Source organism: Arachis duranensis, chromosome 9, assembly GCF_000817695.3.
Source record: "Arachis duranensis cultivar V14167 chromosome 9, aradu.V14167.gnm2.J7QH, whole genome shotgun sequence".
Lineage (NCBI taxonomy): Eukaryota > Viridiplantae > Streptophyta > Magnoliopsida > Fabales > Fabaceae > Arachis > Arachis duranensis.
This window is the reverse complement of record NC_029780.3, coordinates 7585596-7612873: the sequence shown is the minus strand read 5'-3', so window position 1 is coordinate 7612873 and position 27278 is coordinate 7585596. Positions and strand designations below refer to the sequence as shown.

General features: G+C 34.1%; 4 protein-coding genes across 4 annotated transcripts; 1 reads left to right on the top strand and 3 right to left on the bottom strand.

The window, feature by feature from the left end:
- The first annotated feature begins 8520 nt into the window (after positions 1 to 8520).
- Positions 8521 to 16515, top strand: LOC107464416 (lysine--tRNA ligase, chloroplastic/mitochondrial). The gene is given in 15 exon segments (XM_052254580.1): positions 8521 to 8697; positions 8700 to 8839; positions 9453 to 9671; positions 9905 to 10016; positions 10390 to 10498; positions 11183 to 11240; positions 12200 to 12268; positions 12435 to 12542; positions 12914 to 13006; positions 13836 to 13940; positions 14064 to 14270; positions 14475 to 14569; positions 14927 to 15013; positions 15253 to 15430; positions 16282 to 16515. Coding segments are annotated over 15 exon segments (1743 nt in total). The 5' UTR covers positions 8521 to 8627; the 3' UTR covers positions 16375 to 16515.
- A 1787-nt stretch (positions 16516 to 18302) lies between these two features.
- LOC107464417 (uncharacterized) lies at positions 18303 to 21023 on the bottom strand. Its single transcript, XM_016083332.3, has 4 exons — positions 20858 to 21023; positions 19075 to 19193; positions 18864 to 18988; positions 18303 to 18742 (listed from the first exon to the last, which is right to left on the bottom strand). Exons 2-4 carry the CDS (start codon positions 19163 to 19165, stop codon positions 18509 to 18511), a joined length of 450 nt encoding a protein of 149 aa, XP_015938818.1. The 5' UTR covers positions 19166 to 19193; positions 20858 to 21023; the 3' UTR covers positions 18303 to 18508.
- An 825-nt stretch (positions 21024 to 21848) lies between these two features.
- Positions 21849 to 24275, bottom strand: LOC127739583 (pentatricopeptide repeat-containing protein At2g02980, chloroplastic-like). Its single transcript, XM_052254172.1, has one exon. It carries the CDS (start codon positions 24273 to 24275, stop codon positions 21849 to 21851), a length of 2427 nt encoding a protein of 808 aa, XP_052110132.1.
- A 1782-nt stretch (positions 24276 to 26057) lies between these two features.
- Positions 26058 to 27261, bottom strand: LOC107464415 (pentatricopeptide repeat-containing protein At1g71460, chloroplastic-like). Its single transcript, XM_016083329.3, has 2 exons — positions 26270 to 27261; positions 26058 to 26163 (listed from the first exon to the last, which is right to left on the bottom strand). Exons 1-2 carry the CDS (start codon positions 27125 to 27127, stop codon positions 26143 to 26145), a joined length of 879 nt encoding a protein of 292 aa, XP_015938815.2. The 5' UTR covers positions 27128 to 27261; the 3' UTR covers positions 26058 to 26142.
- Between the last annotated feature and the right edge of the window lie 17 nt (positions 27262 to 27278).

The following is a 27278-nucleotide window of genomic DNA, read 5'->3' as shown; positions in this document are numbered from 1 at the left end:
GTGGTGCAGTAAAGAAAACAGCTCCTAGGCGTCGCCAAACTGATGACAGTACTGATGTTCCCTCTGTTGATGAGGATCCTCTAATTCCCCCTTCCACATCCACTACAGTCAAGACCATGACACGCATTCTGAAGAATGTGCTTGAAGAATTCCTCAATCTGACAGATCTTCTTCTCCATCATGGTGCTGAGCGCAAAAGGAATCAAGCTTTGGAGGAAAATGCTCTCAAAAAGACCAAGGGAAGGATTCGGATTCTGAGAGACTTTGTGGAGGACATCGAGGTTGGCCTCACAACTTCTGACAATGAGGGGGAGGATGATGGAACCTCTGATGAATCCAACTCTGATGCCTAGCTTCTTGTTATCTCATCTGCGATTATGACTTGCTTTTGTTTTTGTTTTGGACTTGTTTATTTTTTTGGATGACTGTAACAGACTTAAATTACTCTGCAACAGACTTTTGTTTTGCACCAGCCACTAAAAAATTTTGTGCAGGTTTTTCCTTTCCTCCCTTGATGACAAAAGGGGGAGAAAAGAAAGGGAATGTTAGTTTTTGGCTTAAGAGATTAATAGTAATAGTTAAGAACAATGTTTTGTGGTGCTATGATTTATCCTGTGTGGTGCTTTGTGTTAGTTGCTCTGTGCTCTCATTACTGTGATATATAGTTTAGAAATATTGGTTTTGGCTGTACTTAAGTTTGTTTCAAGAAAAGATGTAAGCCATGATTAAGGGGGAGTAATGCTAGCATTCAGGGGGAGCAACTTTCAATCTAAATGTCGTCAAAGGGAAGTGTTCTTAACTCTTTCAAATTAAGTCTTTAATTTTTCTATTTCATCATGTTTGTCATCAAGGGGGAGATTGTTGAGCCTAGTTTGGTTTTGGGTTATATTATGATGACAAACATTGTTTTGGGTTAAAAGCCCAATATTGTTTAATGTATGCTTTATTGTGGCAGGCCCAAGTATACAAGCATTTGATATATCAGCCCATCACAGCAAACAGAAAAGCAGCTCACATTGTTCCTTGGTGCAGTAACCAAGTCCAACAAATTCCTCATAGCACCGTTCAGCAACATTAAATGATTATGCATATATTTGATAAAAGTAATATGAGGACAGCTGTATTCATGCAAGGACAAGTGTAGCTCTGTAAAAGTAAGCAAGGACACAAGGGCACACACACTAACCCAAGGAAATCACGAAAGCACTGCTGTGGTTCGTGGTTATGCAAAATACAAACTTGCATAGAGTAGCAGCAAAGAAATGGAGCAGAATGGAAAAGAGAAACATGCCAAGGAAGAAAGAAACACAAAGGACAGCAGAGGTAGTGGTGGAAGCTCCTCGGACAATAGGGGAAGTGGAGCAGGATGAAGAAAGGACTGCATGCCATCAAGGACCACTCCAACGGGCAGCAAGGAAAAGAAAAGAGGAAGAGGCTACAATGAAGCCAAGCTAAAGATATAAAAGAAGCTTCATTTCATCTTCTGAAGGTAAGAAAGAGAGAACACACATTCAGAGCACCTTCTCTAACACAGAGCTGGAATCTCTTTCTTCTACTCAAGCTTAATTCTTATTTTATGCTATGGCTGTCTTGAGTTATTTTCTGTTTTGAGAAAAAGGCTATTATGTGAGGTTCAAAAGCCAAGAGAAAAAAAGGCTAGAGTGATGCAAAATGGCCACTGTTTTTCAGATGTAATTTGGGTTTATGAACTAGGATTGGTTTCCCTTGCCAAGTTGGGTTAGCACTTGGTGAGAATTGAATCTGTGTAGGTTCCCCTTCCAAGTTGGGATAGCACTTTAGGTTTGCTAAGCTTTGGTATATAAAGCTTAGGGGTAGATACTAGTTGGATTAGGAATTAATTCAATAGTATTGGTGTATGTAATCTGAGAATTATAGTGGAAATTCCACCATGGTTTGTGGTGGAGACTGGATGTAGGATTCATGGCACTGAGAATCCGAACCAGGATACATGCTGGCCTCTTTCTTCCTTTCTCTGCACTTTTAATGTTCTGCGTATGAGACAATTCTAAATAATCTCCTGCAACGCGAGCAACAGCAACACAGAGTTTGAAACTTTAAGTTTTAAACTAACTTGATTCAACCCCCCTTCTCAAGTTCCACCAGAACCATCAATTATCATAATTAGAAAAAAATTGTTGGACAATGGAGATTGAGCTCTTTGACTTTGCCGGTTATGTTATCACAATGAACTCTTATTCATTGGCAACAATCTTTTCTCTCAATGGACCATGAAAAAAGTAAGCCAAAAGGATCATTGACTCTATATTTAAATGTGAACAATAAATTCTTGTCCTTTTCATCACAAAGAAAGACTTTGAAATTGCACGTAGCTTTACATAGTAATATAATACTAAACAAAGCAAAAAGATTTGAATATGGTAGTAAAAGTCCATGTTTTAATTTTAAAGTATTCAATCTAAAACATAAAATTTTCAGATGTATTCAAATGATTTATTCTAAAAAATCATGCTTGTCATGTTATAACAACAACTTGGAATTGACCTTGATAATTTGTTATTTGAAAGATTCAATATTTTGATAAATTCAAGTTTGTATATTATAGTGGGGATATTACTACTAAATAAATTGGATCGTAATTGGAGCACAATTATATTTTGTCCCACCCTATTTGATATAGCTATTGAAACTCATTTTCACTTAGATTTAGAATATGAAATTTTCACAATTTCTCAACGAGGGAGGTAATATTTCAGATAATCAGTTATTGAATAGACTAAATGAAGTTAGATTGGACAAAATACCAATTTAGTGGAAAATTTAGCCTCTAAAATTATTACCTTCTAAGTTAATATATTGTAATGATTTTCAATGCATCCAACAATTCAGAGTCTTCCTGATAAAAGATTATGAGAGAGATCCAAATATTTCAAATTTTTTTGTCTTATGACATAAGAAATGAGAAATGGATTGAGACAAAGAGTTGTTAGATAAATATAAAAGAATAACATTTGGTAGTACTCGTAGCACATTACCTCTCAAATTATTACAACTCAGCATTAAATTTTTGGAACTAAGTAACACATTTGAAATGCTACCATTGATTGAATTGTTATGCAAAACAAGAGAGTAAACTTAATCAGAAACTAACTTCCAGTGAAAACATACTCTGATAACACTTATTGGGCTGCTATAGAGAGTTTTCGACCACTGGGGAGCCTTTGAAGAGGAACTAAGTGAGAGAACATACTCTGATACTACTTATTGGGCCATTGTGGAGAGTTCTCGACCACCAGGAAAACTTCGAGGAGGAATCATGTGAGAGAAGATACTCTGATACCACTTGTTGGGTCACCGTGGGAAGCTCTCGACCACCGGAAAGACTTCGAAAAGGAATCAAGTGAGAGAACATACTCTGATACCACTTGTGGGGAGCCCTCGACTACCATGGAGACTTCAGAGTAGGCATGGCAAAAATCTCCGGCGAGACGGGTACCTGCGGGGATTTACCCGCTGGGTGGTGGGTATAGGGGGTGATTTCGACTCGCGGGGATGGGACCGGGGATAGAGGTCCCCGTCCCGTGAAGACCCGTTAAATCCCCGTGTATATGAAAAGATGAAAATACCCTTAATATATATATATATATATAATATGTGTGTCATTGTTGGAGAAACTCTAACCGTCACATTATATGCACACATTCTTTACTGCTTCAGACATAGACTCCTCTCCTCTTCACTCCTCCTCAAAGGTGAAACCATCAGTCTTGTCTCCTCTCCTTTCCTTCTCAAACACCGCCGATTGCCGATCGCTGACGCCACATCCCACTATCTGGGTCCTTTACCGCCGCAGTCTCATCTCTTCTCCTCTCCACTCCTCCTCGAAGTTTAAACCTGCAGCCCCTTCTGTCTCCTTCTCGAATACCGCTGACCGCCACCTCCCACCCTCTGGGTCCCTCAGCGCCGCCTCCCGATCCCTGAGTGGCTCGGTCACTCACTGCAGGTCTCGATCTTATTGTCGTGGCGACGTCGTCCTCTCCTCGTCGATGTTCTTCAGTTCTTCGCTGGTTTGCCCCTTTTCTCCCTCGGGTAAGTCAGTCTTGTGGTTTTTGAATTTATGTTTCTGAGTTTTGAATTTTCTGATTCTGATATCTATTTAGGGTTGATTTGATTCTGAATTTCTGATTTAGGATAATTAGATTTTGAGTTCTGAATTTTCTGATTCTGATTTCTATTTAGGGTTGATTTAATTTTGAATTTCTGATTTAGGGTAATTTGGTTTAGAGTTTTGAATTTTCTAATTCTGATTTCTAATTACGGTTGATTTGATTATGAATTTTTGAATTAGGGTAATTAGGTTATGAGTTCTGAATTTTCTAATTCTGATTTTTATTTAGGGTTGATTTGATTCTGAATTTCTGAATTAGGGTAATTAGGTTCTGATTTCTAAGTTAGGTTAATGGGATTCAGATTCTGAATTTTTTATTTTTAATTTATAATTTATATTTTTGAGTTAGGTTAATGAAATTCTGATTCATGATTTATATTTTGGATTAATGTGATTTTGATTCATGATTTATAGAATATTTTCTTCACATGCATTGAGTAATACTCTTGAAAGAGATGTTGACGTAAGTAAACTATTAAATTATATATAACACATGTACCTATTTAGGAAGCTTCAAAAGTAACTTTTTTGAACTTTTGACTTATGAAAAGTAATAGTATTAATGTCTGGTGCAATTTTCAAAACCAAATTGCAGCTTTCTAAAGAAGTTATTTAAGAGCTTACAGAGAAGTTAAAAAAATAACTTCTCTCATAATACTACTATTTTTTATCATATTTCTATAAAATAAGCACTTTTAGAACTAAAAATCCAAATACAAAATAATTTATTTATAAATTATTTTTAATATATTCATTTATTATTTAAGCTATTTTTTCAAAAGAAACTTAATTAAGCTGTTTACCCAAACTGGGCCTATGTTTTTATATTATTGACTTATTGAGTTATTATATGATTTTAACTTTAAATTGTTTTCTTGTCGATGTAGGATTCAAGTAAGTCGGAATCTACCATCACTACCATTACGGAATGAAAGGAAGATTGAGATGGTGAAATTATGTTTTTACGATGTCATGAACTTTATTTGGTTGTTTATGAATATGGTTGGTTGTATGTAATATTTGGTTGTTTATGGATATGTTTGGATGTTTATGTTTATTGTTATTGCTATTTAAGTCTTTAAAGACTATGGATATTATGTTTGTAATGACAATTAAGGATTATCTTTTATTTTCTCTAATTTTATTCATTTTTTAATTTTTATTAATTTTTACAAAAATTCGCGTTGAGGGAGGGGCGGGGGTGGGGGCGTGTCCCCACCCCCATGGGGACCCGTTGCCATTCCTACTTCGAAGAGGAACCAAAAGAGAGAACATACTCAATGAAAGAGACATTTTTCCAGATAATCTATTATTGAATAAAATAAATGAAATTAAGTTGGACAAAAAACTTATTAAGTGAGAAATTTGGCCTCTAAGATTATTGTCTTTCAAGTTAACATATTGTAATAATTTTCAATAAATCCAACAATTCGCAATCTTCCCTGATAAAAGATTATGAGCGAGATTCGAATATTTTAAATTTATTTTTTCTTTTATCTTGTAACATAAGAAATGAAAAATGGATCCAGACAAAGAATTGTTGAATAAATTTAAAAGAATAACATTTGGTAATATTCGAGTCATATATTTCTTAAATTATTGCCATCTAGCATTAATATTTTGGAATTAAGTAACACATCCGAAATGCTGCCATTGATTGAATTGTTATGTAAAACAAAATACTGAACTTAATCAGAAACAAAAATTCAGAATTTTTTAATTAGTTCTATTGAGATTTTTGAGTTCACAATGTTTAAAATTGGCAAAAGAAATTGTGTATATATTCATGAAGAAAGTTTGGAATTCACAGCATCCAATATCAAAATTTGAAGTTGGAAAGGAGAAATCTATTTAAGATCAAAGTTAAAGAACAATAATTGTGAGTCCAAACCTAAAAATTTTAGGTTTAAAAAGGTGTGAAATTTTTTTTAGAAATATTTTCTGTAAACGAATTTGATTCAAGTGATAACCTAGTCAAATATGACAAAATTTTTAAATCCATAGGTAAAAGACCTAAAAATAAATTTTCATAAAGAACTGTTTTTAATTTTTCAAATTGATCTACCCAATTTTAAATAAATCCATTGAGATCATTGTAATCCAAAAACAAGGATTCAAGGTCTTAAAAGTGTAAAAATATCTCAGAAAATTAGCTTGCATTGAATTTTTGAAAATGTGAATATATGATATACCAGAATTAAGATTGAAAATCTAATTCGATAACTTAGCTGGCATAAAACGATTGGCAGAAAGATAAATGACTTCAAGGGACGTAAAATTAGCATATTAAAGAAATAGATAGATATCTCGAAGTCTTCCCCAAATATAACTCTAAAAGTGAAGGAAGCAATGTCACTGACTAAAGCTAATTAGTCTCTTTTTGAAGATTAATTCCACTGAGGTCGAGGTACTCTAAAGGAGAAAGATTAGAAATCCAATGGAGTATATTATTAGCTTTAAGATTGTCATTATTTGACAAATTAAGATGATAGATGTTATTATAAGAGTTTTTACATTGATCATAATATTGGATGATGTTGATGTCATTATTGCACGAATCCGAGTAACTTAGGAACTGAAGATCAAACAAAGAAGAGAGGTTGAGTTCACTTGTTAGGCAATGCAATTTGTCAAAATTATTATCATAATTAGAAAAAAATTATTGGACAGTGGAGATTGAGCTCTTTGACTTTGTCGGTGATGTTATCACAATGAACTCTTTTTCATTGGCAACAATCTTTTCTCTTAATGGACCATGAAAAAAGTAAGCCAGAAGGATTAGTGACTCCATATTTAAATGTGAGTAATAAACTCTTGTCCTTTTTATCACAAAGAAGGACTTTAGAATTGCACGTAGCTCTACATAGTAATAATAAACAAAGCAAAAAGATTTGAATATGATATTAAAAGTCCATGTTTTAGTTTCAAAGTATTCAATTTAAGAAAAAAGTGCTGCAATTGCAAAAATTGAGATAATAAGAATAAAGATTATAAGTGAAGATAAAAATAAAGTAGTTATTATGAAAAATTATAGGAATAGTAACACCAAATGAATTAAATGATTTATTTTTAAAAATCATGCTTGTCATATTGTAACAACAACTTAGAATTGACCTTGATAATTTATTATTTGAAAGATTCAATATCTTGAAAAAATTGAATTTGTATATTATAGTGGAGATATTACCAGTAAATAAATTGGATCGTAATTGGAGCACAATTATATTTGATGGATACTACCATAAAGATTTTATTATTGTCTTCATATGATGGTGCTTCTTTTTTACCATTAGATGATGAAATGTATGGTTTGATTTTGATGTGTTACAAAAGTGTTTTTTTTTTAAGTGTGGCTAAATAAATAAATTACACTTTTAACACAAGAATCTTCATAAAAAGATGATTTTAGCATCTTCATTTGAGTAGTTACCATTATATTTTATCCCATCCTATTTGATATAGCTATTTCAATTTTTTTTGTCTTATAACATAAGAAATGAGAAATGGTTCGAGACAAAGAGTTGTTGGATAAATATAAAGGAGTGACATTTAGTAATATTCGTGGCACATTACTTCTCAAATTATTATAACTCAGCATTAAAACTTTAAAATTAAGTAACACATTCGAAATGCTACCATTGATTGAATTGTTATGCAAAACAAGAGAATAAACTTGATCAAAAACTAACTTCTAGAAAGAATATACTCTGATACTATTTATTGGGCACATACTCTGATACTATTTATTTTAAATATTTTAAATTTATTTTTTTCTTTTGTCTTATAGCATAAGAAATAAAAAATGGATACAGACAAAGAATTATTAGATAAATTTAAAAGAGTAATATTTGGTGACATTCGAAGCGTATTATCTCTTAAATTATCATCATCTAGCATTAATATTTTAGAATTAAATAACACATTCGAAATGGTCATTGATTAATTTGTTATGTAGAATAAAATATTGAACTTAATCAAAAACAAATTTTCAAAATTTTTTAATTAGTTCTAATAGAATTTTTGAGTTCACAATATTTAGAAGTTGCAGAAGAGCTTGTATATATATCCATGAAATATACATATAACAATTTTAATTTGAGTTCACAATGATTCAATATTTTATTATGAGATTAAAAATCTTGATTAAATTCATCGTGTTATTGGTTAATTATTATTCTATTAATATTAAAATTTTGAAAAAATAATTAAATTAAAAATGTATTTTTTTAATCTTATTATTATTATTATTAATCAATATACATCAACAACAATAATAGTTATTAAAGTTTTATATTTTTTAATGTATTATATTTATATATTCTTATACTAGTTAAAAAAAAGGTGTATTAAAAACATTAAAAAAAACATTTAAAATGAGCAGTTCCCATGTGTTGACTCAGCCACAGCAGGTACATAGATAAAGCAGCTGAGAAGAGGAAGAAGAAGAGCGCGAGTCAGTGACTCAGTGAGTCACAAGACAATGGAAGCGCTTAAACTGTGGAACCTAACAAGCCAACCACTCAAGAGGCACTTACTTCACTCAACTACTTCAATCACCTCTTACGCATTTCGTCGAACACCTCACCCACCGGAGCTGCTTCCAGGGCTGCTGGACGCAACCGCCGTGCCCCGGCGTCTCCGACCACTTCGACTTCCGATAGGGAGGCTGTTCGAGCCATTCGCTTGAAGAAGGTACGCCTTGGCTCTTAAGTGTAATGAAGATTCTATTTTTTTTTTTTATGTTTTCATTGATTTATTTTTATCTTAGGCTTGATGTGTTTATCTGATGGGCGAAGAAATGGTTAATGTGGAGCTGCCTTTTAGTTACATACTGTCCCTATCGATTTAATTTTAGTTGGTTGTTTAGAATTTGAGAAAAATTTGAAACTAGAAAGGATTTATGTTTAATTATATTACATTGACACGCTCAATACTCGAATGATTATCCAAAAGAATGATGGCAATGTAAAGAAGTTTTAATATTGTTGGTGTATCAAAAGTTAGCTCAATGAAATATATGAGAAATGTCTTTCTTTTACTTTCTTTTGTTAAAAAAAAAAAATTCTTATGCTAGATTTTATTTGACTATATTTTTTTTTTGCCTCTTAGAGGATTTGATGGGAAATTGAATGTAAGATATCAAATATCATTGTTTGGATTGGATTCTCATTAGGGTTAGAATGGGGAACAGTTTTGAACATGATGGATCTTTATTGATGGTTGGCTTGCTAGAGGACTAAAATGCTTAATGGTTTTGGTTTGAGATTGTCTTCTTATAGGACCCTTCTTTGAGGTTGTTTTGTAGGTTGAAGAACTGAGAAGTAAAGGGCTTGATCCATATGCTTATGGATGGGAGAAAACTCACAGTGCTAATCAGCTGCAAGATATATATAGAGATCTGGGAAATGGTGAGGAAGCAAACGGTGAGAATGACCATGTATCAATTGCAGGAAGAATTGTTGCTAGAAGAGCATTTGGCAAGCTTGCTTTTTTGACACTAAGAGATGATTCTGGGACAATTCAGGTTTTCTATTGCCTTCTCTACATTCCATGTAACTTTGAAATAAATAATGTTAGAGTTTCTTATTTATTTATTTATTTTATATGTTAGTAGTGTATTTGTTCATTGTTTTCTGGTTTGAATCGTTATACTTAGATGCAATTTTTTATTCTTAGATATGGTAGAGGTTGTATTTCTTCTTCAGAGTGAATGTTATGACAGCTGCTAACTGAAGTTGTTGAAATCAATGATTTCAGCTCTATTGTGATAAGGAGAGACTCATAGATGACCAGTTTGAACAGTTGAAAGCTCATGTTGATATTGGTGATATACTAGGTGCAAGAGGTTCAATAAAACGCACAGAGAAAGGTAAAATCCAGTAGGTGTCTTAAATAGATTTTCTTCTTCTTTAATTGAAATTTATCTAATTTTCTTCTTCCATCTATGTTATGCGTTACATAAATGGAAAGCAATTGTGAGCTTACAGTGTTTTGGACTTTTGGTCATACACATGAAAAAGCAAGCTACCAAAACTTTCAGTAGCCCATAGAATAATAGTATTTCAAATATATATTGTTCCTAGTTTTATTTATACATTGTGTTTTAGATAGTTGCCTTCCTTTCTTTTTCTTCTTAAGTAGTATAATAGTTTCAAAAATGTGAAAGGGGTTGGGAGTCTTTTGGAATTGCCTGTTAGCCTGTTATCATTATACTTTATGATTTCTTGTTTTTCCTTTTGCAGGAGAACTTTCTGTGTGTGTCCTTTCCTTTGCAATCCTTACAAAATCTCTGCTTCCACTACCTGACAAATATCATGGCTTAACTGATATCGATAAACGCTATCGCCAAAGGTAAGATTGCATTTTAATTTGTGTTAATTCCTTTGTTTACATCTTTTAATTTATGTATAATACTTTGGGGCAACAGGAAGGGTTTGAATAGCTTTTTTATAGTTCTATTATATATTGATGCATTAAGTATTTTTTCAGAGATATTCTTTTGACTGCAATTCTTTGTACTGGGTATTTCCTCATAATTTAATCAATCTGACATCTCATTTCTTGTTAAATCAAGTTTAAATTACATAGACCATATCAAAATCAACCACTTTATATTGTACTAGATTTTAATCTACTGTAAGTGTAATATAACTTTACAAAGGAATCCAATGATGTGCTCACATGTAATTTAGTAAAATTCTACACCTCTCTGGTTTTTTTTTAAGTGACTAAAATTGTTAAATGAGATATCGAGTTATCAACACATATTATATGATAGTCCAAAAAATTTTATGAGGACAATACATCTAAATTAACTTATCATTTATCTCATTTATTCTCCTTTTTGCAGGGGTGATGATGAATATTTTCATCTATACTTATTTATTTTTATTTTTTTATCACTTCTGTTTGTTTCTTATTTTTTAATATTTCCTGTTCCATTTTATTTTGATGATGGTCTCTAATTATCCTTCCCCCTCCCCCTGAATTGAAATTTGGCTCTTCAAATATTTTTTTCTTGTTTGTTGTGTTTAGATACGTAGATATGATTGCAAATCCAGAGGTAGCAGATGTTTTCCGCAAAAGAGCAAAGGTGGCTTAACTTCTAGAGAAATCCCCCCTCTTTATTATTTTTTATTTTATTCTTTATTGAGGATAGAGGAGAGAGGATAAGATAACCTCAATATAGATAAAGGAACAATAAAAAAAGTAAAGAGCAAAGATCTCCAATCACTCTGCTTATCTGAGAGATCCGTCTAAGCAGACTGTGTGTCTTACACTGGGTAGACACCAGAAGATGTTTAATCTTATCCCACATGACCTGCTTGTGCGCAAGCCTTCCATTAAAGATGTGAGTTATGCTCGAAAAAAATACGCCAAACAACGTCAATGGTAGAACATTGTCTTAATATTTGGCTTCCTTTAATCCTTTCTGCTAATCTGCTCTGGAAAACCAACAAATCTGTTCAATAAAAACTGATAAAAAAGTTCAATTTACCAAGTATAAACCCAACATTCATCAAAGGTACCAAAAATGAGTTTCATAGGAGACAAATTTATGGATCCAAGGAGACTTAGCAAGCTTTTTAAATTTGAAGCCTCCATAATTTAAGTTCATGAAAATGGGAAGTCCCAAGAGTCTTGTGAATGATAGAAGTTTTGATTGGAGTATTACAGAGAAAAGATAAATGATACAGTTGCAAAAAGGCTAAATTGAAAAACGAGTCACCTATCCGATGGTCCTCCCCAAAGCTTTTCCTCCATTATTATACAATCCCATTGTGTGGATTTTTTTAAAGGCTTCTATTGCTTATCATGTTTCTCTTTCATTCTTGTTGCTGTATTGCTGTTATGCTACATGTACTTCCATGTTTTATTATGTATTTTATAGTGGATTTTTTTTAAACAAGCTTTTAAAGTTTCGTTTCAGAGATTGTTAGCTCACATTCTGCTTTTTTGTCAGAAAAATTTACATAAAAAATTTCTCCAGTTATTTTTGTGCTTGTGCTAATAATTCCTATTTGTATTAATGTGCAAATTCCATTCAATTAGGTTGTATCAGAGATACGGAGAACAATGGATTCTTTAGGTTACATTGAAGTTGAAACCCCAGTTTTGCAGGTGCGTTGATTTGAATATATTTACACTATTTTTTCTATATGAAAGCAAACAAACGTTCACAATTTATGGGGACTCTTTTAATTGTTGATATATTTTGTCTTCTGGCTCTCATTCTCTGGTATCTTGTACGTGGAGTATAGCTTCCCTGATTAGTTTCATTGACTAGGGAGCAGCTGGGGGAGCCGAAGCCAGACCATTTATTACACATCATAATTCTCTTGGAAGGGACTTATATTTGAGAATTGCAACTGAATTACATCTGAAGAGAATGCTGGTGAGGTTTGAAATATTTGTTAGTATAAAACTCCTTGTCTGGTATGTGCTAACAGAGGGGTGTACATATCTTTTTACTTTTTATCATCTTATGAGGTAATGCTATGTTTTTATAAAGGGAGATATGTTTTGGTATGCACTCTGAATTTAGTGCATTGGAATAAGATTATTAGTCATGATCTTCCTTCTTGTTCGTTTTTTCAATATTTTTTAGGGCATGTTGGGCTATTTTTGTATTGGTGAAATAGAAATTAGAATCTTGCTTCTTTTGCTGAATGGAAATTTCATTTAGTTTAGCTGTGAAATTCTTGGAAAACCTTTATCTTGATTATGTCAATTTGTTAATTACTTCAAGTTTTTTCTTTGTCACAGGTTGGTGGATTTGAAAAGGTATATGAGATTGGGCGAATATTTAGAAATGAAGGAATTTCAACTCGTCATAATCCTGAATTTACCACAATAGAGGTAACATTTTAATCTTGTGAAGTTTGGTTTCCTCAGACATATATGATCTTGCATGTCATACTTTGCTTCCAGTTCTACATTAACAGATGTAAACTCAAGCAGAAAAGGGGTTGTCTTAGTTTGTCACTGAGTGCATTTGTTTGTGATTTTGGCGGAAGAAAGTTACCTTTTTAAACAATGGTTATTTCTTTGTGTATATATATATATAGAAAATAATATGCCTTTTTGCTTTCCTTAGAAGTAGATAAGGAGCTACTTCTCCTGGAATCAGAACCGATAAGAAAGAAATTTCACTTCACAATACAGGAACCTGTAACTTGTGATTTTATCCTTATTTTTTTCGTCTTTTAAATATCACTCATTTCTCACTCTCCCCCTCCCTCACTCCTTGTAATTTTATATGAGAAAAGTACTTGACTAAGAAATATTTGTCATCTTCAAACAATTTAACAATTTCTGGTTATATGATAAAAAATACATTGACGCTTATGTCCAAATGCAAAACAATTTTCTTTCTGTGCTTCTACTTCTATTAAGTACTTTTCTTGAATCTTAACTGAATGGACCCAATATCAATCATAAAACACTGTTGAATCTTGTCATAGATCAACAATTATTGTTTTAAAGGCACCTTAATTTGTTTTAAGTCTTCTTTGGTACTTACAATAGGCATGCATGATGCTTCCCCTAATCTTGTTGTAGCTTAAGGTTTCAAGCTAGTTGCTTTACAAATATTATACTATATGGTATTTTGCATTCTTGTATCCTTATAATTCTCAGTTGATCTTGAATGACATTCTGATATGCATTGATGTTAGTTGAATTTTAGATGTATGAAGCATACTCAGACTACCAAAGCATGATGAATTTGGCAGAGGAGATTGTCACTCAATGTGCCCTAGCAGTTCTTGGGAAACTTACCCTAGATTATCAGGTAGCAACTGTTCTTATTATATATAAGTTTGAGTTGTGGTGCATTATGTATGATAGATTGCTTCTCTTGTGATTTTGTTGTGAAAAACAAATCTGTTGATGCTGGTGCAATGACTCTATGCAGGGAGTTGAGATATGTCTGGAGAGACCTTGGAGGAGGGAGACCATGCACAACCTTGTTAAAGAAGTTTCCGGCATTGATTTTAGTGAATTGGGAGATGATCTTGAAGTTGCAAAGAAAGTTACTCTTAGTACCCTTGGAAACAATCTTGATGCCAAGGACAAAGCTTCGATTGAAGCTTGCCAATCTGTTGGCCATCTACTTAATGAGGTTGGTTGCCATCACCTTTAATTATCTATTTTCATCCATTTGTTTGATTCCGTTTATTTGATAAACTGTCTTTTTGCAAGTAATCACACTTGTACTTTTAAGTTGATGCTCACATTCTTTCTATTTGCACTTTTGGCACTTGTTATATTATATTTTTCTTGATATACTAACAAGTTATTTTATTTGTTTATTTATTTTGGTTAGGTCTTTGAGGTTGTTGTAGAACCAAAGCTCATCCAACCTACATTTGTTTTAGACTATCCAATTGAAATATCTCCACTGGCCAAACCACACCGAAGGTATAAACATTGTAGAACATATCTAATAATATTACTTGCTTTTATTCAATATGTTCAACTGTAAGTTCTATGAAATATTGAAATGTTAATATGTCAAAAATCATAATGGGTATAAACAAAAGATAAAGTAGGGTTCACAATTTCAGTGTTTTAATTTAAACTGAATATTAAACTATGATATCCTTTTCCTTTCTTCCAGTAGCTGATATTTTTAGAGTTGTTTATATTCATACTACTATATATTTTCTGATATACAATGATGTGCAATTTCTTATAATAATAATGCCATAAGCAATCAGATAAAGTATGCTTCCTGTTTTAATGCTTTCCTCTATCTTACCTTTGATCCTCCATTAGATCCATAGGTTTGACTGAGAGATTTGAGCTATTCATTTGTGGCCGTGAGCTAGGCAATGCATTCTCGGAACTGACTCAGACTCCCCCAAGAAACTAATCTCTACAAATGATCAAAAGGCATCCTTCTTTCTAGTTCTTTCTACCATACTCTCTCTTTTGATACTACCTAGTAATCAGTTCTAACTTACCTTTCTTATTTATCCTGCATTATATTTGAAGTGTAGTGACTCTTACTTTGACTGAAGTAAATTGCTGAACAGTGAATGGATTTTGATGAGATGTGTGTGTGTGTGCACGGGCGGGCATTTTTTTTTTCCTGGTACTTGGCAGAGAGGTCGCTTAGAGGATCAAGTTAGACAACATGAAAAGAAGAGAGCCGAGGCTGCTTCAAGAAATGCTGATAAGAAGGAAGGGACGGAAAACGAGGATGACTTATATGAAGTTACTCTTGATGACGACTTTCTAACAGCTTTGGAATATGGAATGCCTCCAGCCTCTGGAATGGTATTAGAATCTATTTTCCAGTTTTCCTGTCCTTGTGTTGTTACTATCCTAGATGAGTAAGAAAAATGGTTTTGTTTGACAATTTTTACCTAGAGTTTTTAAGGTTGTACTTATTTGAAGGAAAAAAATATACTATCCTCCTGGAGTAATCCATTCTTACTCCATAATACCAATCTCACCCTTGATCTGTGTTCTCCTCTGTTTTGTCTCATCCTGCTACTGTAAAGGGTAAAAATACCATCTTCAGAGGAAGGAATTCTTCTACTAGCAGCATGAAAGCTGAAATCTGACAATTGAAGACACTAATTATGTCCACAGTAACTAGTATTTCTCCTTTCTTGAAATCTTCTCTGGTAACAGGTCAAGTTAACAGAGTCGTGTCTTAAAAGTGGAGTCATGCTTGGTTCTCAAAACCCCACAAGTTTGCTTTAAATAAATAAGAGAGTTTAGTTGCGCTAACATTTGTATCTGTAATGCATGATTGGATTTGTGTAAAAACGTTCTACTACCCTGACTGTGCTTACAAGTCAAATCCCATAAGTAAATAGTTCTGTAAGACCAGAATGTGATTAGTATTGCTATTACCTTTGGTATCGATGTCATGTCTCTGTATTCGTGTTTTGGCAGGTTTCTGGTTTTGATGTAATTTACTGATTTCTTTTTGAAGAACATATTTATAAGCCACATGAATTATATGCTAATATTAGTGGATTCATGCATGTGGTCGTTGATGAATCAACATGCCTGTGTATTACAACGATATAGTTAGTAATAGTAATCTACAAGTTATGCTTTCCAATATCAATTTCTTGCATTATTTATGCAACAAACTCTTGCATTTTCTTTTTCAGGGACTTGGAATTGACAGGATCGTGATGCTTTTGACAAATTCTCCCAGCATTCGAGATGTAATAGCCTTTCCAGTATTGAAAGTCCAGCAATAGTACTGGGTTGTGATGTATGCAATTATTTTTTTTTTTTTTAAAAAAGTTTTCCGAAAGTGGGAGTGCTGTGAGTCACTCTAATCAAATATTGTCATAAACTGTATTTTGCATTGACCAAAGAAACAACACTGTATTTTGATTCTGCATATGCTTGCTTAAGTAAATAACTAAATAATGAGTTGGTAGTGCGTCAAAATTGAGCAAAAATTTCACGACCAAGAAATGAGTTTTCCAAATTGTTTTGCCACTCAACAGATGAGTTTTATGAGGAGATTCCCCAATTGTTCAAAACCGTAGTGAAGGAAGTCCCCTAGTTTCTCAAAACCGTAGTGAAGGAAGTCCCCTAGTTGTCCAAAACCGTAGTGAAGGAAGTCCCCTAGTTTCTCCATCATCCAATAAATCAGTGGCCAGTTGTGTTGTTGAGTTAATGAGTTCAGCTGATGAGCTTCTCCTCTTGTTCCTCTTTCAAGCTAAAGAGTGTTTCTTAGAGACGTCGGAAGGGGTTCGGGTCACGGTACAGTAGAAGAGCGAATGGTTACATCACATAACAAAGTTAATGAAACATACATATCAGAGTTTGTAACACTTGTACTTTACCAATGCATAACCAACTTTTATATAAACTAATGGCGATGAAAGTATCAATTCGATTATCAAGTTACCCGCTTTCCTTGACGAGTCATACGCGTTCTATTCTAATCCAGACTTTTCTGTTGTTTGACTAGTCTCTTGAATATCGAGTTCTAGTCCAGACTTTTCTTTTGTTTGACTAGTCTTTTCACATCAAGTTGTTTCCTTTATTCATACAAGCTATAGCGAACATTTTAGAGAAGGGGAGTAAAATAGTTAATCACAATCACAAAAAATGTTTCCAAATAATTTAAGCACGGACAAAATTTTCCTGAAAGATTAAAACATCCACAAAAGATTTAACGTGAAAAAAAGAAAAAATAACAAAATTATTCTTTTATAAGTAAAAAATGACTTTTATATTTGATATACAACTTGTGTATTTTATCCTTTATTTTTGTGAAAATATTTGAATAACTATTTAGACCATGAATGCAAAAATTCACCTCCCATCTCCATGGTTTGCCTCACCCTTGCCTTCCTCCCTTGCACTTGCCTCCATGTTTGGCTCATCGTCCTCTCTCGATGTCTCTTTCTCGTCATTTTCTTCGAATCGGTATTCGCCTGCCACCTTCAACCTCTCTATCTCACATCCTTCCCTATCTATCTCCCTCATTTCGCAGCTGCATTGCCGCCACGCTATCCGTTCTCTATGCCTGTGTTTTTAAAATGTTTTTTGCTCTTTTTTTTTTTTAATTTAACAAGAATGCTTTTAAAATTCTATATCTTTATTTCATCACCAACAAAAAAGTTTGACAGTACCCACTGAAGAAAAAATAAAATAAAAAAAAAGGAGACAATTTTGCACATCTTCCTCTTCTTTTTTTCCCCTACAAAATCTACACATTTCCAGCACCTATAATTCCTTCGACCTACAATCTGGTTGATTTCCAAAATTATAACGAAACCAAAGTAAACTCAAAGGTTCAATGTGAATAAAGTAAATTTGATTTCAAATATGGACTGAGAAAGAGGAAGGGTCTCAACAACGTCAAGAAGGTGGGGCCGCTCTCCAATGCACAGGAGCTCAGACTGCTCTGCTAAAAAACGCCGCCCAATTCTCTCCCTCCGCCGTCGCTTCTGTGGTACTGCTGGCCCTCGTCGCCTTGTTGTGACGATTGCTTCTCATCCCTGATTACTGTGTCTCTTGTTGCAATACATTGGGTCTATTTCGCTAGACGGATTGCAACTTGCAAGAGGCTGATTGAGTCTTATTTATTGTGTTTTTTATAGGCTGATAGATTCTTAAAATCTTAATTGACAAAAGTGAAAAATAAAAACAAATCCAACAAGCAACATTGAATCCCCAAATGTCCATGTTTTATTTAAACTTCAAGCACATAGAAGATGCACTGAAAAACCAACCCAGCAATCATTTCAAGAATGTGTATGATATAGGTAGAAAATATAGGAAGTTGCATAAGCTGAGGAACTAAACTAAAATGGCTTTTTGCCACAAAAAAAGGCATAAAGTTCCATACCATGAATGTTAGTAGTTTAAAACTTAGACAGCAACTTTTAGTTCGGAGGCAGAAGCATCTGAATACATAGGGTGAAGGACATGACCTTCCTTGGGCTCAACATGCACCCACTTGCGACCGGTCAGTTTGTTACTTTCAAACTTCACACATCCCTCTTTCATAGCAAAGAGAGTATGATCTTTACCGATTCCGACATAGTTCCCCGGATGAAAGCGAGTGCCGCGTTGCCGAACAATGATATTCCCCGGTATCACCCTCTGAATGAATGTTGCAAATAAATGAATCATGTCCAGATTCTTAAAGTTTTGTTCCAATTCTATGGTTATAGGTCATAATTAATGGTCTTGCTTAAATGTTAAGTAAAGCAAAATCTCATACCTCCCCACCAAATTTTTTCACTCCAAGGTTCTTGGGTTTTGAATCTCGTCCATTCTTTGTTGAACCGGCTGTCTTTTTAGTAGCCCAACGCCTGAACACAAGACTCAAACCTTCTCCAGAAACATCTAACATAATGTGTAAAAAATTCATTAATCTAACTTCTTTGAAAGGTAACATTCCAATAACCGAAATAGCAATTATGAAGTTATACCACTAGTGCTTCTATATACAGGAACATTTGTCACGAGTTCCTTGATATTCAATCTTCTGCACAACGCTGCCGCAAAATTCATGCTTTCCATGTGATATGGGCACTACTTGAGATACACACTGCATTTGCAAAAAAAGAATCACATGCTGACTAAGCTAGTCAATGATGCCTGGTGCTATAGTAACAAGTCAGTGGAAATGAATTAATTGAGGCAAGACAATACTTTAAATGAGTTGATCGTAGTGGTCCTTCGATGTCATTAGAAGTTAATATGCAGATAGAATCGTATGTAGAATAAATATATAACAGTAAAAGATTTGTTAGAAAGCAAGAACTAATGTCAATGTGTACCCAAAGAAAGAAAGTAGCTCAGAAATGAAATATAATGTATGAACCACAAAGAAGCCCCTCCCCCTTTTCAAAACTACATGAAACACCATAGAAATATCCTTTATGATCATTGCATTAATTACCCAATACACAAAGAATCATAATAAGCACAGGAACACCGTATACCACCCTAATGTCTTAAGGACATGTTTGCTAGCTATGGTAAAGGAAGCTATGGCATCGAATGGAAGCTACTTTCTAAGGTGATGCGTCTTTCTATCATTGTTTTTAAGGAGAGGCGTGGCACACAGTGGAGATTGTGACCACTCTTAAGCCATCCAGTTAACTGACGCTAGAGGAGTGTGCAGGACAAAGGAGCTTGCAGGCTGTGTCCAAAATGGTTTGGTCTCATGGGCATGTGAGAAGCTAACCGATGGCAATGGGTCATGCCGTTATGGAATGACAAATTGCAACTACAGGAAACTTGAGTAACTACCTATTATAGCTAAGTAACTAACTAACTCAGAATTAACTAACATAAGATAGTATTCGCCACTATATAGATAGTAGTGTCTGTAGAATTGGCTTCCGCGTGAAATGCTATCCATAACTCGATAAGCCAGAAAATGTGTATTGATAATTCATACCACGATATGGGGGGAATGATGCGGTGGTTTGGAAAAAAACTGAAAATGCCTGCCCATGGTAGGAAGACGAAATCAGAAGCAAGTGTACGCTGCCAGATAACAATTTAACTGTAGGACTCTAACCAGAAAACAATCAAGCTCAACATGCTTCATATAATCATGAAGTAGGGGTGGCAACTGAGCCTCATGGAGGCGGATACTAAGCATATAAACAATTTAAGCACTATAATTCGTAAGGAAGCCCGATGGACAAGCATCCGATGTAGCGCAAGGTTCAACAAAGAGTCCGACACAAGGAAATGAAGGAATGTAATATAGGCAACCTACTAACAAAAGGTCACACAAACAGAACTTAAATTGTTGCTTCAAGACTCCCCTTCTAAGCATTACAATTTGTAAAGACTCAAAATTCATATACCAAATAATAGTGTATAGTTTTTCTTCCTCAAAAAATGAGGAGTAACAAACATATATCTGTTTTGAATTCGACTAACTCCAAAAACAATTGAACAATAAAGAAGGCCAAGCAAAGATTCAATGCAATATAAACCAGATAGAATTGCAGCAAAAGTCCTCATTTTCATTTGCCAAACTAGGGATTAGCACTCACTATCACTACCCAAACCAAAAGAGCCATGAACGAATTGATGTGTCACAAACAAGCATCAAGTCCCATAAGAGTGCATCGTAAAAGTTGAATAGCCACAAGAGAATAAATCAAAAGAATAAAAAAAAAACAACAACAAATACCGAATCAAATTACACAAGTGGGAGAGAAGGCACGAATGATTTGTTGTTAAGCGTACCAGAAATTTTCTGTGGACTGCGTTGAGAGAGGAGGGAGGGAGAGAAAACCGCCGCAAAATGCTGGAGCCGGCACCGAGAGGGTCTTCTACTCTTCTTCTCTGTGTAGTTTAAGTGTTTAACCTTTCTTCCGTGTGCTCTGTTTTTTTTTTTTCCCTTTTCAACGATTTTGTTTGAAGGATTGAAAAGTGAATATCTGAAAAAACGAAAAATCACCATAATTCCATCTCCCTTGTGAATAATACTCCAATCATTTTTAGGGCAGTTTGAAAAAATAATTTAATTAACCTCTTTTTAAACAAATAATTTAAATAATAAATACGTATATTAAGTAATAATTTTTTAAAAAATTATAATTTAATTTTAAAAATTACACTAAATATTAATATTATTATTTTTTATAAGTCAAAAATTTAAAAAATAATTTTTAAAATTTTTCAAACGAACCATTAATCAAACAAGTCAATAAATTTTAATTATTAAATTATGTATTAAACAAATCAATTTTTACGTTAAATAAAAAAAGAATTAGACAAATTGATTTTATTATTACGAAAAATGATTTATAAAATGTATATTTTTTTTTATAACATTAAAATAAAATGCAGTTTAATTCATTTTATCAAAATTCATATAACTTGGCAAGGAATTATTATTCAAATGGCATAATTTTTCTATACTTACTTAGAAGTCGCTAGTTCTAGTCTTTCTATTTTTGAAAAAGAAACATACAAACTAATAATTAATGATACTTATTTGATTGATTCATAGTGTATGTTATTATAATTTTCTAAAAAATTATATTTTATAAAAAAGGATAGAAAATGTCATTTCAACAACATTTTTTCTATTTAATAAATACTTTCTGAAAAAAAAAAAATTTCTCGAATCACACGAACAATTTGAAGTTTTGAACCAATTTGTCTGGTCAAAATTAGTTTCTGGTCAATTGGAATGTGTATATCAAATAAACAATCTAAGCTGAAAAATCTTCTACCAATACTCATTACAAGAACAAAATCCTTCTTTGAAATGGTGAAAGCGATTACGATCCCTCACAATTATCTCCCTCCCATAAATCTTGGACACCAACTTTGTTGCATTATGACAGTCTTCACATATTCTAAGATTCTTCAAAATCCGAAGCTGAATTCCATGACCTGTGCTAATCAAACCATAAGCCATTGCAAGTTTTTCACTGTGATAATTTACTGCACTCTCTTTTTCCTCCATATCTATGTTCTTCAGCACAACAGATACATTTGGAGTGTATCCAGCATGTTCTAGCTTTTCTCTCATCTCACCAATCATTTCATAAATCTTTGGTGTTTCTGGGTGTTCTCTATCTCCCATTACAAATTCATGAATCGTTCCATGCACTTCAATGGAGCTGAAACCCGGTTCTTTATGAATCCCTGCATCCTTCATAGCTCTCCTTATATCAGCAACATTTTCCCATCTGTTTGATGCAGCCCAGATGTTTGACATTAGGACATTGTATCCACATTTTTCGGGTTCTAATGATAGAAACTGTTTTGCAGCCCATTCAGCAAGGTTCACATTTTTGTGAACTTTGCAAGCAGCAAGAAAAGATCCTAATACAGCCGAGTTTGGCCTCATAGGCATGTCCTTAATTAGTTCTTGAGCTTCTTCGAGTGATCCTGCTCGACTGAGAAGGTCTACCATACAGCCATAGTGTTCAATCTTTGGGACCAAACTGAATTCATTAACCATTCTGCAAAACAGCCTCTTCCCTTCTTGAACCAATCCGGCATGGCTACAAGCATGAAGAACTGCAATGAATGTTATGTCATTAGGGATAACTCCTTGTGCTTCCATTTCAGCAAAGAGTTCCAATGCTGAATTACCATGACCATGCATTGCAAAACCAGATATCATGGCATTCCACATAGAAATATCTCGGTCGTTGGCCTTGATGAATAGTCCATAAGCTGTATCTATGTCTCCACACTTCGAATACATGTCCACCAAAGATGTTTTCAGAACCATATCTGCTTTGATTCCTTGTTTGTCTAAGTAAGAATGTATCCACTTACCCATTTCAAGTGATCCAGATTTTGCACATAGCGAAAGGAGGCTAACCATGGTTATCTCATTTGGTTTAATTCCACATCCAGTCATCTGAGCAAATATATCAAATGCCTCATCTATACAATCAGCTTTCGCATAAGCCGAAATCATGGCGCTATACATCATTAAATCTTTGTTCTTGGTGCTATTATTGAAAACAGATCTCGCGCTTCTTACATCGCTGCATTTGCCATACATATCAAGAAAAGCGGTGGCTAGATTTAAAGACATGGCAATCCCATTTCTTAATGTAAAAGCATGTAACAACTTGCCTAGTTTTAGTGCTCTGGCTGCGCCGCATCCTTTGACCAAACTAAGGATTGTGATATCATTTGGAAACACACCCTCATCTAGAATTTTGATAAACAGCCTAAAACCCTCATTCAAATCATTGCAATGGATATAGGCTGCAATCATAGCAGTCCAGGAGATTATACTTGCCGCGGACAAATTGTCGAAAATTCTTCTTGCATAAGCTAAATTTGCACATTTAGCATACAAATCTATCAAAGCAGTACTTAGAGGAACACTTGGTTTCTCATAGCTCATGTTCCTTGTGACATAAGCATGAATGCCTTTACCCAATTTCATATCAGCAAGTTCTGCAATTACATGAATGATGCTTATCATTGCAATTTCACTAGGCTTCACTCCAATAGCATGCATTTCTCTCACAAGGTTCAATGCTTCATTGAGCATACCGTGGCGACTATAGTTTCGAAGCATAATACTCCAAGAGACAGCATCTCTTTTCTCAATCTTGTCGAATAATTGGCATGCAGATGCCAAGTTTCCAACCTCACTGTACATCATCATCAATGCATTGCAGACAAAAACATCACTATGAAATCCATTCTTGACCACAAAACCATGCACCTCTTGTCCTAGCAGAGCTGAAGGGACAACACAGCATGCTTTGAGAGCTGATGGTATGATGAAATTGTCAATTTTGGCATCGGTTTTTCGCATATGGATATATATTTTCACTGCATCTTCAGGGCAATTGTTCTTAATGTAAGATGTTATCAAGAAGCTGTAAAGAGCTGCATTGCTCGAGTAGGACTTAAGCGCAGGAAAAGTGAGTCTATAAGCGCAATCGGAACAGTTCTTGAGCAACTGGCAATGAAGCTGTTGTGTTTCTACAAGGTTGATGTGAAGTTCATTTTGGATTGGAGGCACCTTTGGTTTTGTCTTCTTCTCTTTTGCTGAGACTTGAGTGAATTTCAAAGAGGCTATGGAGTGATATTCACAAGAACTTTGGAACTTTCGAACCGAGATAGGAAGAAGTGAAGGAGCAGAACCATAGAAGTGTGAATTGCATGTAACCATCCTTGTTTAATAAAAAAAAGGGACTTAAAAAGTTAAAACATTTTCTCTACTTTTCATTCATGGTTCCAAATGAAGCAAGTGATGAGACTGCTCAATCACCAAGATATATGAATATATGCTATCAGATACTTATTAAGAACAGAAAATAAAAAGTTTGAAAAAAAAAAACAACTCAGCAAAAGAAGAAACTTAGAAGGAAATGAAAAAAAATCTGAGATATTTTTATCAAGTAGCAGTTATGTTATGGCCAATGGATAATGAACGAAAAGGATAAAGTAGACACATCTTATTGGTTTGTTTCTCCTTGTGGACCACGTTTTTGTTCCTATTTCTTAAATTACTTAACCCTATTTGAATTAGCTTCCGAATTTCNNNNTCCGAATTTCCACCAAAAAAAAAAAAAAAATAGAAATTGTGTTCACAAAAATTTAGAGCCTAGCTCATAATATATGAAGTGAATTGAATTCCTTGGTTTGGAACAAAATGGTGGAGATAGATTTGATTTGCAATGAGAATGTAACAATTCTCATGTACAAGCTAATTAAGAAGTTGCTAATTAAGAACCGTTAGATCACAATTTAGTCAAATATGTCAAATCATCTAACCGTTTGGTTACTTAGCAAAGCTAGGTATGCAACATAAGTCTTAGCTCGAAAGACCTACCAAATCGTGACGACTTAATAGAGATCTAGTATCTCGAGCAGCACCAATGACAAGTGATTGTGCAGAAGAATTAAAAGAGATGTCTATGGCAATGAAGGAAATTGCACAAGCTATTGAACGTACAAATGCTAAAGTTTGGAAGAATTCTGAAATAACTGAAGCAGTATGTAAATTAGGGTTGGAAAGTACCACTTTGAAGCTGTTGAATGGCTTCATCATCATCCTAATTATACTGGAATTTTTTTCACCTTGCCAGAAGATCTTCGCTTGCAATGGTTGGGTGAAAAGTTGTGTTGGTGACTTTATGATTGTGTTTAAGATCTTTGATGTTCTATGGGGATATGGCTCTTTTTGGTTTTTCTTAAAGTAGTAATGTTTTTTTTTTTTTTCTTTTTGAAGTGATATTTTTTTTTTAAGTGATATTTAAGATGTGTCTCTGTCTAAAGTAGACTTTTATAGACCTTTGTATGTGTTTTATTGTAAGATATAACATGTCTTGCAAGGATTATGTCTTATTTGATTTAACCATAGGATTATGTTATTTGCTGATATAATATGTCTTGCAAGGATTATGTCTTACTTGATTTAACCATAGGATTATGTTATTTGCTGATTTATTTTCATATTTTATTGCTAAAAGAAGATAAATCTCTAATGCCAAGTCACTTCAAAAACAATCTGATGAACACAATTCAATTAAATGTATCATCATTAAATGCTGGTAACTAAAGCAAAAAATTGCTCCCACCAAACCAAAGTATTTAAGAAATTTGATGTCAAAACCTAAGTAACTTTATGATTTTCATAAAGTTGTCCAAGTAGTTAGTATGATACAAGTTATAGAATCTTTGATGAAGTAACTTTACAACCTACCGAGTCTTTCAAAGTAGGAGATCATATTGCATCTGCTATAACAAAGAACTCATTTCTACAAATATTTGAGCCTCATCTAGTTTACCATAACGCGTAAGAAGCTGAATCATTGAAATGCAGTGTTCCTTGGATGCTTCAACTTTATACCTTGACAGTAAATTGAAGATCCTAAATGCCTCTTCAACAAAACCAGCTTTATCACATACAGAAAGAACAGCTTCAAAAGTAAAGCGGTTCGGAGCACAACCCTTTGAAATCATGTCATCAAAGAGGTCAATTGCATCTTTATACAATTCTTTATATACATAGGCCCTTATAAGAGCAGTCCATGTCATTGAACCTTTATCAAGCACTGCATCAAATACCAAATTTGCCTTATCAATGAGTCCACAGGTACCATACATATTGATAAGTTCTGCAGAAACATAATGCACTGATGCAAAATCTCTTTTCAATACCTGCCCATGAATCTCCTTGCCAAACTTTACAAGTTTTAGTTTGCTGCAAAGACTTAACATCCTCGCCATGGTAACTGTGTCCGGCCTATACTCTGTCAATTGCATTGACCTTAAGACACCAAATGCTTCAGGAAAACACCCATTTTCCACATATGCATCAATCATGGCTGTCCACAAGATCACATTCCTTCGTTCCATACCATCAAATAGGTTTGTACAATATTCAATCAAACCACACTTAGAGTACAACACTATCAACGAAGAAGCTATAGAGACATGAGGCAGAAACCAATGTTTTAAAGCATAAGCATGAATCTCCTTCCCCCGTTTCAGAGCCCTCGACTGTGCACAAACCGAAAGGATAGAAGCAACACTGACATGATTAGGCCGGAACCCTTCTCGCTGCATTCTAACCATGGACTTCACCGCCTTTTGAAACCCCCCACTCGAGACAGAACCCGCAATCAGAGCACTCCAACAACTTATACCTCTCTCTACCAAGCTAGACAAAACTCGCCTCCCCGAACCAACATCCCCACATTTACTATACATATCAACCAATTCAGTTCGAATTCGCACTTGCTCATAGTAAAATTTCTTCTTCACTAAGTAAGCATGAGCCTCTTGACCTATCCGCAATGCGCCAAGCTCCCCAACTAAGTGAAGAACACCCATCATCAAAGCCGAATTCGGCATTATTCCTTCATCTACCATCAACCTCACATACTGCAATGCTTCAATCCGCATCCCATGGTGTGCAAAACCAGCAACCATGGCACCCCACAAAGCAACATCTCTCTCAGAACTTTCATCAAACACCCTCCGCGCAAGCTCAATTTTCCCGCACCTAAAATACATTCTAACCAAACAGACCTTAATATATAAACTAGCATGAAAATAACCGTTCTTAACCAAAATGGCATGAACCTTAAACCCTTCTTGAACCGCATTTGCATCACCCAAGCTTTCAATAACATTCACAAAGCTAGACACATCCAATTCTGCTCCT

What these genes read in the sequence shown, in the direction of transcription:
- LOC107464417 (XM_016083332.3), bottom strand. Translation starts at nt 19,165, where the DNA reads ATGGAAAGCATGAATTTTGCGGCAGCGTTGTGCAGAAGATTGAATATC. An exon ending in TGTATATAGAAGCACTAGTG is followed by an intron (nt 18,989 to 19,074) that starts GTATAACTTCAT and finishes ACATTATGTTAG; the next exon opens with ATGTTTCTGGAGAAGGTTTG. An exon ending in TGAAAAAATTTGGTGGGGAG is followed by an intron (nt 18,743 to 18,863) that starts GTATGAGATTTT and finishes ACATTCATTCAG; the next exon opens with AGGGTGATACCGGGGAATAT.
- LOC127739583 (XM_052254172.1), bottom strand. Translation starts at nt 24,275, where the DNA reads ATGGTTACATGCAATTCACACTTCTATGGTTCTGCTCCTTCACTTCTT.
- LOC107464415 (XM_016083329.3), bottom strand. Translation starts at nt 27,127, where the DNA reads ATGTATTTTAGGTGCGGGAAAATTGAGCTTGCGCGGAGGGTGTTTGAT. An exon ending in GCAAGGAGATTCATGGGCAG is followed by an intron (nt 26,164 to 26,269) that starts GTATTGAAAAGA and finishes TATTTGATGCAG; the next exon opens with TGCTTGATAAAGGTTCAATG.